The sequence below is a fragment of the Perognathus longimembris genome, chromosome 16, assembly GCF_023159225.1.
Source record: "Perognathus longimembris pacificus isolate PPM17 chromosome 16, ASM2315922v1, whole genome shotgun sequence".
Taxonomy (NCBI): Eukaryota; Metazoa; Chordata; class Mammalia; order Rodentia; family Heteromyidae; genus Perognathus; species Perognathus longimembris.
The window spans coordinates 23,790,929-23,807,220 of NC_063176.1; the positions used below are offsets into that span (position 1 = coordinate 23,790,929).

The window sequence follows — 16,292 nt, forward strand, 5'->3', positions numbered from 1 at the left end:
TAGAAAGTTACAAGATCAACCTAAAGAATAAAATTTTCTCTGTATACTTTAATATCACTCCTAATGCTAATTTCAAAAGCAAATTCAAATGACTGGAATATTGTAGTATTTAATGCTATTAATAAATATTAACAAAAAAGTAAAGAGAATTATTTGATTTTCATTATCACTTACTGTTGCTATTTTGGTGCTGAGAAAATGCTCCCTTTCTTCATCTACCATAATTTCATGTCCAGTTTTAAATAATTCAAGCATTTTGGGAATGTCTCGGCTGACTGAATCTGGTTAGAAAGATAAGAAATCTGAAATCATCACAACATCTCAACAAATAGCAAAATTTACTGAATGCGATAAACATGTATCACATGTAAAGGCACACAGCAAGTGAGTTGTGGCAGCTCATTACTGCACAGATGCCTAGAGAAACTGGCACAAAATAAGAGCTAAGAACTGAACTCGAATCTCCTGGAGCTGAATTCAGGTTATTCTATTATCACTGTGATGTCATTGCCCCTGCTGAATCTGAAAGGTAAGAAACAGGAGGGAATGTTTCACTAAACAGATACTACACCAATGGCTGAGAAAACCAACTGCCCACACAAGCTTACTATCTAAGTAGAGATGGAACAGAGATAGAAAAATTACTATAAACCCTGTTTTTCCAATATCATATTCCAATGTAGCTGAGTATTAAACAGTATGTCACAATACAACAAACAGAAAATGCTAATAGTGAGACACCTGGTTAAACTACTTACATACTTCTTTACTTACATTTTTTTCAGCCAGGCTGGTCTGGAACTCAAGGTCCTCCTGCCTATACCTCCCAAGTGCTAGGATTATCGGTGTGTACCACCATGCCTGGCCCATAGATGTATTTTTCAGTTATGTTTTAAAAGAAACAGTGTGTTGGGCTGGGAATATAGCCTAGTGGCAAGAGTGCTTGCTTCATATACATGAAGCCCTGGGTTCAATTCCTCAGCACCACATATATAGAAAATGGCCAGAAGTGGCGCTGTGGCTCAAGTGGTAGAGTGTTAGCCTTGAGCAAAAAGAAGCCAGGGACAGTGCTCAGGCCCTGAGTTCAAGCCCCAGAACTGGACAAAAAAAAAAAAAAAAAAAGAAACAAGTGTGTTATACTTAAGCTTGGGAGTTATTCGGTGACATCTAAATACATCACAACACTGCCTTCCTTCTTGTCACTGCAGATAAGTCTCTGCTTCTACCAAACTCTCCTCATTTGTGCACAGAAACTACCTCCACTTACCTATGAAAAGACACTGCTTCTTTTTCTCTTGTGTACACTGCCAATAATCCACATTAGCTTACAAAGTTTCTATAAAATGTCATCTCAAAATACAACAAAGAAAATGTGTAATCTCTACAATACCTCATATTTCCATATGATACACTTCTGAAGTACATTAAGTTCTTTAAAAAGCTGTCTATCCTTTCTGTCTCTTTTCCTTTCTTCCTTTTTTTTTTATTAGATCTACTTCATTTTATTTTATTTCAGGTCAGTCATGGTCTTGAACTTAGGGCCTGGTTGCAGTCCCTTAGCTTTTTTCACTCAAAGCTAGCACTCTACCGCTTTGAGCCACAGCACCACTTCCTCTATGCCTACTTTAATCAGGTTATCATTTCCTTTACTTCACTGAAAATAATCGTCAAGGTTGTAAATGCAATAGTCATTTCTCAATGTTTGAGTAACTTGACCAATAGCAGTTAACATTCTGAAATACATTCTCAATGACTGTCCCATTGCATTCTGATTGGCCACCTTCATTTAGCTGACTCTCAGTTTTTACTACCTCAAGATTCATCACCTGACTTCTAGTGTATGCCTGTGTATTTCCCTAAGTGATCTCACCCAGACACATGGCTTTAGTGACAAGTAGCCATTCATAATTGCTAAACATTCATCTTAGTCACTATCTCTCTCATGGTTCCCAAACACCTACGTGATACCTCTACCTAGAGGAAAAAGGTAATTAGTAGAGGTGTAAATGTGACATGTGCTTGCTAGAAAATGAACAAATAAATGAGCTCACAATTTGAAGTTTAATAGTATACTTACAATGTACTGATCATAATGGGTGTATTTATCAGAACCCATTTGGTGCATGATAACTTTGGAGCAGCTGAATTTCCCCTGCCCTCTCCCATTCATTTGTGATAGCAATGTTAGGCCTAAACCTGCTTCCCTACTTGTATCATTACCTTTAAAATAATATCCAGTAGGCTATGCAAGACCAAAATTAGGGAATCATTCCAGATTCTTTCCTCAATTACTCCTGTTAACCCCACCTCCCTAATATCCTAACCATCCTTGCTCTTTATCTTCATTGCCACTGCCAGATTTTTTCCAGCCTCTTTTAACTAGCCTATTGCATTAGGCTCAGTAGTCTGTTTAAGTCTCATTCTACCACTTACACATAGCCCAGAATAGTCATGCTAGTAAAGAAATCTTATCTCTCTTCTGAGCAATCGTTTTCAATGGCTCCTATCCACATAGAGGATAAAATCTAGTCTCCAAAGAATGGTATGCAAAGTTCTCCATGAATTGGCCAGCTGCTTATCTCTGTCTAACTCCATTAACCACTACTACCTGATAACACTTTATGTACCAAATGATAGAAGGCTACTTACAATTTCCTGAACATAAACAGCTCTCTCTTAGCTTTTTTACATTAATGAAAAACCATTTGCTTTCTCTGGAATGTAGTCCCCATGCACATTAAGAAAACAAATGCCTATTCATGCTTTACTTCCCAGTTTAACAGCTATCTTCTCTAAGTAATCTGATTCTACAAACTAGTTCCTCATTCCTCTCAGTAATTTGTATATTTCTATTAATACATAACTGCATTTTAGCATATCAGTTTGTCATATATATCCTCCCTCAATATGTACTTTCTAAACCTGGGAAATGTTTTTTCATCTTTCAATTTTCAGTACTAAGTACAGTGCTTGACAAACAGACACTCAACAATTACCTACTTATTTGACAAATGAGTTTTGAAGGTAGAAATGAAATAACTATGAAAATAGTAAATTCTCCACGGTAATTGTGAAAAATGAAAAGCTACTTTAGGAATCACAGGGTATTGATCTCGTTTAACAGTACTCCATACAGTCTGAACTTTTCATATACTCAGTTTATACTAAGCTTTGCATACATTATTATAGAACTATTATGGGGGTAGATGTAAATAAGCAATATATTAGACATATCAAAAGTAATATAGTCAAGGCTGAGAGGTCTATGTTAATCATAATTCCATTCTGTTTGCAGTGTAGCAAAATGTTAAGTTGGTACTGTTACTCTAGGAATTTACTGTCTCTTAGGGCTACATAGTTGCTCTCCTCTCTCTTTACTCTGTGCTCTCCTGTTTCTCTCTTTTTTCTTCCCTTCCCCTTTCTTTTCTTCTAATTCTCCCTATTCAGTGTTCACACAGAACATAATCTATGCTGAACTACATGAACTGGTACTGCATCCTGATGTACTTTTTCTTCTTTCACAGGGACAACAAGGAAGGAATAGTTAGTGACAAAGGACGTTAATAAAGATTGTACGTGCAAAATAGCTTCAAGGAACAGTGAAAACTAAGAATGACATCTGAATCTGGAAAAAAATGAGACCTCTTATAATTGACAACGATACTTTAAATGAGAAGATGTGTAAGAAACAATAACCTTAAGGAGATGGACAGCTAATTGCTGAAGACTTATTTTTAAAACTGATATAAAACAAGAAAGGAACAAAGGTTACAGCTAACAAGAAACAAAGGATGGAAGGACAATTGTAGTTTTTGTAAGGTTAGCCAGAAAGGAAACCTGCCACATGGTTCAGGCAGAAAGAGTTTATTGGGGGGAAAGCAAACTGCCAGCCCACACAAGATGGAAGTGGGAGAGACAGAGGGGAAGGAAGAAGGGAAAAACAGAGAAAAGGGCAGGAGAGAAAAGGAAAAACAGCCGGGACTGTGTTGAGCTGGAATATGTAAGAAAATGGGGGAGGTCTGACCAGGAGGATTGGATGTGACCTCAGGGAAGGAGAAGGTAACTGCCTCCAGGTATGCCAGTTACCTAGGTAACTCAGGTACTGGGCGCAGACTTAAAAAGGTGGGGGGCATCTGCATGGAGCCCTCCCAAGAGGAAGACCTTACAGTTTTGTTTTGTTTTAACTAGATAAATCAGAGCATGAATAATTGCTAAAATTACATCCGTCTATCTAACTGTAGAAAAGGAAACAGAGACAGGTGCTGATGGCTCATACCTGTAATCCTAGCCACTCAGGAGGCTGAAATCTGAGGATCTCTGTTCAAAGCTAGCCTAGGCAGGAAAGTCTGTAAGACTCTTATCTCCAGTTAACCACAAGAAAAACAGGAAGTGGTGCTGTGGCTCCAGTGTTAAAGCACTAGCCTTGAGCAAAAAAGAGCTTAGAGACATCACCTAGGCATCAAGTTTGAAGTCTCATGAGTGACAGAAGAGAAGAAAACGGACAGTCTCATGATATTAAAGACATTGTGTGTCGTGTTCACAGCCATCATCATCACATCCAAAGTTTGGCATAAAGTAGATATTCAATTAGTACAATTATTCCCAAAAGTTCTGAGTTACAATTAACCACATTTCATGGCAAGATTGATCTAGATATCTACAAGCTGAATGCTGCACTAAATGTTCACTTACTATAGAAATAATTTTATCTGCTATGGGTCAGGTATGATTTGAGGCCATGAAAATATAGAAACGGGGGCTGGGATGTGGCTTAGTGGTAGAGTGCTTGCTTAGCATTTATGAAACCCTGGGTTCATTTCCTCAGTACCACATAAGCAAAAAAAGCTGGAAGTGGTGCTGTGGCTCAAGTGGTAGAGTGCTAGCTTTGAGCAAGAGAATCTCAGGGACAGTGCCCAGGCTCTGAGTTTAAGCCCCAGGACTGGCAAGAAAGGAAAGGAAGGGGAAGGGCAGGGCAGGGCAGGACAGGGCAGGGCAGGACAGGACAGGGCAGGACAGGACAGGACAGGACCAGACAGGACAGGACAGGACAGGACAGGACAGGACAGATAAAGAAAGGAAAAGAAAGGATAGAGAGAAAGAAAAGAAAATATAGAAACAAAATTATAACACATTTGTATTGGGCACCAGTGCTTATACCTGTTGTCCTAGCAACTCAACAGGTTGAGATCTGAGGACTGTAGTTCAAAGTCGCTCTGGGCAAGAAAGGTCATAAGACTTTTATCTCCAATTAACCACCAAAAAGCCGGAAGTAGAACTATGGCTCAAGTGATGATGAGAAGAGCACTAACCTTGAACAAAAAAGCTAAGACAGAGAGCTCAGACCCAGAGTTTAAGCCTTCTTATAAAAAAAAAAAACAACAAAAAAAACCAAAAAGAGCACTTGGTCCTAATAGGAAGAATTAAGCACACATCACAAGCAAAGAAAAAATACAGGAGATGGCAGGGTAAAAGTTCAAAAGAAGAAGATAAAATAATGAAATATTAATCTTCACTTCCCATTCAGTATTTTACATTGGGAGATCTCTTTGTTTAAGATATTTGACTAAGAAAGCAAGCCAGGCAAAAAAGCAAAGAGCACTGCAGGCAGATGAAGCAATAAATACAAAGACTTTAGAAAAGGAGAGAGATAAATTTGGGGGGGGGGAGAGCCTGTGTGTGTATGTGTGTGACACAGAAAGAAAGAGAGAGCATCTGTGTGTGTGTGTGCGCTCACAGGTGCAGGACAATAACTAAAATAAAATAATGGGCTGGGAATATGGTTTAGTGGTAGAGTGCCTGCCTCATATACATGAAGCCCTGGGTTTGATTCCTCAGCACCACATATAGAGAAAATGGCCAGAAGTGGCACTGTGGCTCAAGTGGTAGAGTGCTAGCCTTGAGCAAAAAGAAGCCAGGGACAGTGCTCAGGCCCTGAGTCCCAAGCCCCAGGACTGGCAAAAAACAAACAAACAAAAATAAACTAATGGAAACACACACACTTTAAAGAGTTAACAGAATAAGCTGGAAGATACCCCTAATTCATCTGAACAATACCTGATCATTAATAGACTCCTTCCCATATAGATAGTTTTTAAACTAATACATGAGGGGGAAAATACTAGAAAACTTTCAAACAGAATCCATGCAAACCATTCTGTTTCTGTATTTTTCCTTTTATAAGTAAACAGTTCTGTTTTAATAATGCAAACAGTACTCTGAAGCACAGTATGTTATTTTAGAAAGTACTTTAAATCTGGATGAGTCTTAAGTACAATGAATAATAAATTCCTCACAGAAAATAGTGTATCTGTGAATATCCTTTGGCCAACACACCATGAAATGCTATGTTTGGTTCTAAGAGCCACATGTTATGAGATATATAGGTGCAATTCTCAACTTCTAACGATCTCCCTTTCTTTTACCTACCAATAACTTTGCATGAGTTCAAATAATTCAGCTGGGCTGGAGGTATAGCTCAGTGGTACAGTGCATACTTAGCATGCATGAGGCTCTGGGATCAATTCCAGCAACAATAAACTAAAAAACAAGTGAACAATTTCTATATATGCCATAGTACTTATCATGGGTTAAAATGTACAATAGAAAACTGATGACACCACTAAGTCCAAGATATCTTCTGATACTTTTCTTTAGTAAATGTTAAGTAATCAAGACCAGAAATAAAATATTTTAGAATATCAAGAGAACATATCTACAGTAGAGATGAAAGATTTTTCAGAGGACACTTGCAGATATTAAACAAGGTGATTAATTAACAAAATGAGACCAAATTTCTTTCAAAATAGTTTTAAAAATAATCTTTAAATTAGTTCTTAAGAAACCAACAATATTAAGAAAATAAGCCAGATGGGAACTTGAAAAATACAGAACTTGTCTAGCTATACAAGCAATTATAAGAAAATGAATAAAATCACAGCATTAAAGACACTGAAAAATGCACACATTCGATCCAGCCAATATGGCCATGCCCACTCCTGTTAGGAAAATGAGACAAGATGGGAAACTAATGAGCTCAGCTGCACAGGCTTGTTTGTTTTCCATTTCATCTACTTGCTCAAAATGTAATTTCTATTTTACCCTAACGTCTTTTGCAGGCACCAAGGGAATCAAATGTTCCTAAACAAGAATCTGAATAATCTCTAAAATGCACAATACAAGCTTTATTTGTTCTAATGCACATCTGGCGTATTGTTTGAACATTCTGACAGGTTGTTTTTCTTCACATTTAAAGAACACATATGTTTTGCTATTTGCAGTTAAACAGATATGTAGGGTAAAAAGAAAAGGTTAGAGAAAGGGAATGGTCTGTTTTTACAAGGTTCTTTCTTAAGCAAATAGAGCTAAACATAGGTGATTGACCATGATATGTGGAAGGTGAGTCATTATGAAAGTAGAAATAAAGTGAAACCCACAGATAACAATTAACTTTTTAACTGGACACTTGTCATTTGGAATAAACTATTTATTTAAAACCTCTCAGACCAAAAAGCAAATCTCAAATTTTGTGAGGACCTGGGTAAAAAAATAAAAGAAATGAATTAAAAAAAAAACCCTCAAGACTAAACAGAATCCAAAAGGATGTACAAAGTAGCAAAGATCAACAAAATTAATGTTTGTGGCAATCGAGTTCCTCATGCAAGTCAAGGAGCTAGATGAACACAGATAAATTCAATATTCATTTCAGCTTTAACTGGCTATATTTAGAACTGTTGGTTGTGCTCCGATGGGAGCTTGAGTTTAATCAGAAACAAAAATATAAAAAAATATTAATCAAATCTGACTGTAATTCTGTTTGGTTTTTTTTGTTGTTGGTGGTGGTGGTGTTTGTTTTTGTGCCAGTCCTGGGGCTTGAACTCAGAATCTGAGTGCTGTCCTTGAGATTTTTTGTTCAAGCTTATGTACTCTGTCACTTGAGCTACATACAGCTCTACTTCTAACTTTTGGTGATTAATTGAATATAAGAATCTCATAGACTTTCTTGCCAGTGCTGGCTTCAAACAGCAATTCTCAGATCTCAGCCACCATCTCAGTAACTAAGGGCATGAGCCACCAATACCCAGCAGCAATTCTAGTTTAATTGTTAAATAAGGTTCAATTTCAGGTCTTATGAAACACTGTAAGGGTGATTCCATGACAACAAACACTATATAATGAAAATCCTAATATCCAAAGCCTCAGTCCTATATCTAATTATGACACTTGATTCAATGTAGGCTATTACAAATAAACAAAACTACAATATAGCAAAAAAAAATGCTTATATGAATTTGCTTCTAGTACAGATAATCTAGAACTTCAGACAAGTGTTAGTGGCTAGTATGTATGACGAATTAGCTCAGTTAGAGTTGGAATTTGAAGACAAATTTATTTAAACAAATTCTAAAATGCTTGTTCTATATACACCATTAAATTTTATTTAAAATAATCCCTATCTACACCAGATATTCGCTACCTCATTAAGTAAACTTTTTCTGTAAGTGAATTTATTTTTCCTCCCAAATGTACTTGTCTCCATTAATGATCTCATTTATTAAGAGAGGTCCCTAGTCTCAACACCATTCAACTCTTCCTTTCTTCCCATCAACCAGTCCATTACTACTTTGTCAAAAGTCTTAATATCTCCACTTTTATTATGAAGACCTTCACTTAAACATGATCTCTGCCAGTCTCTTGCAATTGCACTCTAAATCAACTCTCTGCTTCTAGTTGTAATCTAGGCCAATGCATCTCAGACTCTTGCCAGATTAAAGCTCAAAAGAACAGATCGTGTCACCCCATACCTCAAAACTTCTAAGGGATTCCTGCCAACTACAGAATAAAGAAAGGCCAGGCTTATTAGTTCGGCCTTCAAAGTCCTTGTCAACACAGCATCAATCTACCTTTCCAACATCATTTCCCACTATTCTTTTCCATCTCAATGTAGAGGCAAGATTCCCTATAGTCAAAAGAGAACTTACTGAGTTCTTGGACCTGGCCTAATTTCTTTTTTTTTTTATAGTGCTTGTTTTTTTGTTTGTTTTTTTTAATTTTTATTGTCAATCTGATACACAGAGAGGTTACAGTTTCATACGTTAGGCACTGGATACATTTCTTGCTAATTTCTTCTATGTTTAATGTTTGATTAATATATTCCCTCTATGAGCAATATATTCCTTCTACTTAAAGCAGTATTCCCTTTTACAATTCATCCAGTTATTCAGGCTACAGTTTAGATGTCACATCCTTTATGATACCTTCTTTGTTCTCCACCTATGTGTAAACTCTTCCTCCACTGAACAACCACAACACCTTTTGAATTTATCAAATAATCTCTCATTTCATTACATGATTCTTCTATAGTGACCTTACCTGTCTTACTGGATTTTGTAAAGATGAAATATTCTTAAGGGTAAATGCTCCCAGAACCATGCATGCATAAATGCATTCATATAAAAGTGGCATTCTTATACAAATGAATATACATTTTATACAGATAAAGCAGTATAAACAAATTTAATAATATTTTGACATATCAGTAGATAATATGTGCAATTAATCTGGAACTAGATTATGATTTAAAGACTCAGTATTGTAAAGTACCTAGGAGGGGGGGAAAGGAAAAGGGGGAGGGGGGAGGGGGAATGAGGGATGAGGTAACAAACAGTACAAGAAATGTATCCAATGCCTAATGTATGAAACTGTAACCTCTCTGTAATCCAGTTTGATAATAAAAAATAAAATAAAATAAAGTAACTAGGATCTCAAATTGTTTTAAGAGAAAAATTCAAATGCACATATTTCTGTAACAGAAAACCCAAATACTAGGACATATGTACAAATTAACAATTTAGTTTTCTAACTAAATAGAATCGAAAGGAATTTGTTGACAGCATATTGAAATAAGAATTTTCTCTTACTTCTATCAAACTTGGGATATCTTTTCTTCAGTTTCTTCCTTAATGGCTTAAGCTCAGGCATTATTTCAGGAACAGCTACATAAAAGTCTGCATGAATTTCATCATCCAAAATCTGAAAATGGGAAAGAGGGGAGAAGATAACCTTAGATTATATGAAACACTTTATTTAACCAAAAATAAGTAATTTCCATTTTTATTTAAAAGTCATTAACTATAAATACTTTTCATCAAACAAAAGAACCATATGACTACATTTACTTATAAAAATCATCAAAAGCAAAACATTCTCTTTTATTTTAAAAATATTCATATCCATTTAAAAGAGAACAATGGTCTTAATTCTTGAATGGGATTGTGTTATAGAAAGGTGATACAAGCTAGAACAGCACTAATTGAACACAACCCATACGTCTTAAAGCTGAATTCATTACAACCATTAAAACATAAGAAACAGGGGCTGGGGATATAGCCGAGTGGCAAGAATGCCTGCCTCGGATACACGAGGCCCTAGGTTCGGTTCCCCAGCACCACATATACAGAAAACGGCCAGAAGCGGCGCTGTGGCGCAAGTGGCAGAGTGCTAGCCTTGAGCGGGAAGAAGCCAGGGACGGTGCTCGGGCCCTGAGTCCAAAGCCCAGGACTGGCCAAAAAACAAAAAACAAAAAAAAAAAAAAAAAAATAAGAAACAAACTGAAAATTGTGAAACAGTTCACATGCAAAATTAATAAGCACTAGCTGGCAACCTCACCAGCTACCAATAGCTTTCTAAATTTAGAGCATCAAGCGAACCAAATCTATCATTATTTTTACAAGGACCTGAACTAAAATTCTCCTAGCCACCAATAACTAAAAATAAAAGATGAGGGGACAGTCAGAGACAAGTTAGCTTATAATTCATTATCCATACTCTATTCTTAGAACAAATGGATTAAGTTTTTTAAAGCCTTGATTTGCCAGGCACTGGTGGCTCATATTTGTAATCTTAGCTACTTGGGAGGCTAAGATCTGACAATCGTGGTTTAAAGAAGGCCAGACCAAGAAAGTCTGTGAAACTTCAATTAATGAGGGGAGGGGAGGAAGTTGAGCTGTGTATACCAGACTTGAGTGAAAAAGCTAAGGCCCTGAGTTCAAGCCCTAATAATGGCAGGCAAAAAAAAAAAAAAGACAACGTGATTATTTCAAGCAAGCATCCCAATAATAATCATACTGCTACACTTTATTCCATTTAAAAGTTTGGTCAATTATGAAATGAAACAAATTTTATAATACTGCCTAAGCAATAATTCCACCAACTTTTTGGGATGCTTTAGAGTTGTTCAATTTTGCAGTCTTACCAAAATATACCAATCAAATCTCTGGTTTGGGTTACATAGTGGCTTCTAAAAGAGTGAAATGTTAGCAAAAGTAAGTAATGATTCTGGAATTCTGTCTTCCTGTCTCTATTATTTTTTTCTACAAAGGCTTCATTATCTAAGTGACATGCTCTCCTTAATAAATGCAACTTACATTAAATAAGTGCTTTTCACGTGCCATGAATTTTGCTAAATGTTTTAAGTGGTTTAATCCATTCAATCTTCACAACAATCTTACAAGGCATGCACTAATAATACTGACCACACACTGTAGATAAGGAAGTTGAGTGCTCAGGAAGCGTGAGTCAGTATGCATATTCCTGAGAAGCAGAGCCAGAACTCAATTACAAGTTCTGTGAAGTATAGAGCCAGAGCCCTCATCCTCAGTAAAGTGAAAGCTGAGACAATTTGGAAATGCCAAAGAACTGTGTGAAATCGCTATGCAAGGGACTAACACTAATTATAAGACATGTTCTTTTAAATTAAATCAAAAATTATATTTCAATGTTATGCTATAATTAACTTTAAGATCGTGTCCTGGAATAATACAAGCCTGTGGCTATAAATTATGCTTTTACAGGCAAGTAAAAACATGAAACTGCCTTAAATTTGAGCCAAGTATATCTATAATATTTCAAAGTACCAAAAACATAATAAATTAATTAAAGTCTTATTCTAAGAACCAACTGCATGTCCACTGATACTACCCTACTTTACATTTTGTAAGGGCTAAATAAAATAGTACATCACAGAAATAAATGAATGGGAGCTGAGGGGTAACTCAATGAGAAAGCTCTTGCCTAGCATGTACAAGAATGTAGATGCAATCCCTAACACTACCAAAATTAGATGAAAATTAAATAAAAATACAGGAATGCAATTTTTCAATTGGAGCCACAGTACTATTTACGAAGTTTTATTGAAGTTGGGTATTGGTGGATCATCCCTGTAATCCTAGCTACTCAAGAGGGTTAGATCTGAGAACCACAGTTTGAAGCCAGCCCAGATAGAAAAGCCTATGAGGTTCTTACCAATCAACCACCAAAAAGCTAAAAGTAGAGGTGTAGCTCAAGTACAGCCGTGAGTGAAAAAGCTAAAGGACCGCATTCCGGCACTGAGTTCAAGTCCCAGGATTGGTACATATATAAAAATGTATTTACAGGGGCTGGGGATATAGCCTAGTGGCAAGAGTGCCTGCCTCGGATACACGAGGCCCTAGGTTCGATTCCCCAGCACCACATATACAGAAAACGGCCAGAAGCGGCGCTGTGGCTCAAGTGGCAGAGTGCTAGCCTTGAGCGGGAAGAAGCCAGGGACAGTGCTCAGGCCCTGAGTCCAAGGCCCAGGACTGGCAAAAAAAAAAAAAAAAAAAAAAAAAAATGTATTTATATACCCTGAATTCCTTCCAGCATTAGAATATAAAGCTTTCAAAGAAACCACTGAGTAACTTGCAGGAATATGTTAGTTCAAATAACTTATACAGGCACAAGCATAGTTCTGGTGGCCTTAAGGAGAAATTCTGTCCCTGGAATATCTTATATGATAGCACATAACTTCAAAGTGTATTTAATTTATTTATTGGGTAACTTCTTAAAATATATTTCCTTTATTGAACTGAAGATTTTATAACATTTTTTGCTCCATTACCTTTTCTCCTTTGAGAAGTAATTTTTTAACACTTAAGGGCTGGCCAAGCTACTCCTCCAGCTTCAAGCTACTCTTAGGCTTCCATGAAAAAATAGATGCAAGGCAATCCATAAATTTCTTAAGTATAGTTGGCTTCCTTGCTCCAGCAACCAAGCAGTAATTTCAAATTCCCAAACATGTTTATTTCTTTAATGACTGAATTTTTTTCAATAATTCTTTAAAAACCAAAGTAATATGCTAGAAAGAATTGGATACTGCCCCGGACTTGTCCTAGTGTTAACCTAACCTCTTCCGGCTTCCCACTAGTTCTGACCCCAAAACTCATTTTGGAGATTCTCTGCAAAGTTGATTTCTAAGCCTCCAGGAAATTTAAAACATTACTGGAGCAAAAAGAATAAACAAACTACCAGCACTGCTGGGTCTCCTGAAAAGATGAACCAAATTATAAATTTCTCCAGATAAAAAAATCTGGATATGTGCCAAAGGATAAATTTTCAAGACACATTTTCCTGTTCCCTCACTCTCCCCAGAATCCATAATCTAAACAATTATGTTTAGAAGACCATCTTACAGAGAATGTTAAGAAATGTCTTTTGTAATATTTTGGGATTAACTATGTGCCTGTTCTCCCCATCTCTTAAAAAAAGATGCCTTTTTTTTTCAACAAGGGTCTATAGACATACTTTCTGCAGACACCCAACATTCCTATTTGTCAGCCACCATGGCAGAACCTGTGCCCCTCTGGCCTAATGGGTATAAATGCTCAGAAGAACCAAAGGACTACAGACAGAGGTTAGATACAGTAGTTTGTGACTGTCACATCCATAACACTTTCATTTAAGAGAGAAAACAAATACTTGATCTTGAAACTACTAACATCCATGTGATCTATTTTTTTAGCTTAAATCTCACACAGAATGACATTTTAACTTGATTTTGAGATTGAAAAAAATGGGAAAATTCCTTGTCCCAGAAAGCTATACTATTTATAAAATAATGTAAGCCTAGCGACTAAGTTCCAAATGTAATAATAAATGGATGGCAAAGATAACTGAACAATCTCTATAACTAATAAGCATGAAAACACAGTACCTTCTGAATCAGATTACTTCCTCCAGCAAACATAGCTCCATTTTCTTCTGCAATTTTAATCTCTGATGCATTCTACCAAATATAATGGTTTGAACATCAATATTTAGTTTTAAACGAGTTCATCAACTTTCAAGTATTTTGTAAGAAATTATATTACATTTTTGAATAAAAACGGGGTATTAGCCATGTTACATTCAGAACAAATTCAGTTTATATGTCATTAAAGTGTTTCCTCCCTAGGCATACTAGGAACCTACCAAGTAACAGAGCTTACCTACTGATAGTCTTATCAACATGTTGCCTTCCAAAAGATATTACGTGTGTATATAATATGCAAATACAATAAATTTATTTAACACCTTTCAAGTATAGTAAGTTGGTTTTTTTTTTTTTGGCCAGTCCTGGGCCTTGGACTCAGGGCCTGAGCACTGTCCCTGGCTTCTTCCCACTCAAGGCTAGCACTCCGCCACTTGAGCCACAGCGCCGCTTCTGGTTTTCTGTATATGTGGTGCTGGGGAATCGAACCTAGGGCCTCGTGTATCCGAGGCAGGCACTCTTGCCACTAGGCTATATCCCCAGCCCTATAGTAAGTTTTTGCTAACTGACAGATTAGAAAACCAATATGATGCCTTTTTTTTGGTGGTAGTAGAACTGGGATTTTAACTCAGGGCCTCAAGTTTGCTAGGCAGGTACTCACACTACTGAGCCCTGCCGTCAGCCTTAATTTTGCTGGGTTTTTGTTTTGTTTTGTTTTTGTTTTGCCAGTCTGAGGGCTTGAACTCAAGGCCTGGGCACTGCCCCTGAGCTTCTTTTACTCAAGGCTAGCACTCTACCATGTGAACAACTGCACTACTTCTGGCTGTTACTGTTTATGTGGTATTGAGGAATCGAACCCAGGGGCTTCATGTATGCTAAGCAAGTCCTCTAACACTATGCCACATTCCCAGTCCTTGCTGGTTCTTTTCAATAGGGCCTCACTTCCCACCTGGGTCCAATCCATCTATGTTAGGTATCCCATCTAGCTAGGTAGCAGCTAGGTAACACCACTATATACAGTTCTCCAACGAGAAAGGGTCTCATGAACTGTTCTGTACAGGTTCTCCTCAAATTGCAATCCTTCCAATCTCAGCCTCCCAAGTAGATAGTATTACAGGCATGAGCCATTGATGCTCAGCAAATTATTTAAAAAAGAAATTAAAGAACAAAATTTTAATCACATCTCAAAAGTTTAAAAGTTATTTTGTCAACATGTTCCATTTATGTTATTTTGTATTGATGCAAAACTTTTTCTCTGCCTTAGTTACTAAAATGTTACAGCATTCCAACAACTATATTCTTCTCTTTTCTGGGAAGAAAGTAGTTTCTTCCTTAACAGTAAGGAAGAGAATAAACATGTCTCACATTCAAGCTTTAACGGAAAAGAAACAAAACACAAATTCACTAACACATTATAAACAAATGTTCACACAAAGTCAATACAACAAGGTTCATCTTGGACCTTGCTGATTCTATAGCAAGAGCAGTTTGCCTTTTGTTTTGTGTTTTGCTTTTTCTGTGTGTGCCAGCAGTAAGTTGGACTCAGGGCCTGGACACTATCCCTTTAGCTTTTTCACCCAAGGCTGGCACTCTACTACTTGAGCCACAGTTCTACTTTCAGATTTTTTTGGTGGTTAATTGGAATAAGAGTCTCACAGACATTCCTTTCTGGGCTGAGCTTCAAACTGCAATCCTCAGATCCCAGCCACCAAAGTAGCTAGGATTACAGGCATGAGCCATTGGCAGCCAGTAAAGAGAGTTTTTAGAAGTGGCTTCTGAGGTGCCACAACACTGTGTTGTCCCACTGCTGTAAAATAACTCTACTACTATTTAAGCAAAGAAGTTTGAATAGGGAAGCGGAAGTTCCATAGGAATAATCCACACTTCTCTTTCACTTCTTATGAGAAATATAATGTAGTGGGCCAGCGGTGACCAGAGAATCCTGTTCTACATGAATTTGTTCTCATCTGTGTTGAGCTCCAAATGGGGAAGACTGAGGTGAATATGAAAATGTTCTCTAATTCTATTCATTCTAACCATTAATTTGGGCTGGGAATATGGCCTAGTGGTAAAGTGCTTGCCTTGCATACATGAAGCCCTGGGTTCAATTCCCCAGGACCATGTATACAGAAAAAGCCAGACGTGGCGCTGTGGCTCAAGTGACAGAGTGCTAGCCTTGAGCAAAAGGAAGCCAGGGACAATGCTCAGGCCCTGAGTCCAAGCCCAGGACTGGCAAAAAATAACCAAA

General features: G+C 37.1%; 1 protein-coding gene across 2 annotated transcripts in view; it reads right to left on the reverse strand.

Moving 5' to 3' along the window:
- Mrpl1 (mitochondrial ribosomal protein L1) overlaps positions 1 to 16,292 on the reverse strand; it is a 57,945-nt gene that overhangs the window by 20,790 nt on the left and 20,863 nt on the right. For both annotated transcript variants that reach the window (XM_048364277.1, XM_048364278.1), the window contains exons 5-7: positions 14,009 to 14,080; positions 9,918 to 10,029; positions 175 to 281 (exon numbers count right to left, since the gene is read on the reverse strand). In XM_048364277.1, coding sequence (XP_048220234.1) covers positions 175 to 281; positions 9,918 to 10,029; positions 14,009 to 14,080 — 291 coding nt within the window. The remainder of the gene's footprint in view (positions 1 to 174; positions 282 to 9,917; positions 10,030 to 14,008; positions 14,081 to 16,292) is intronic.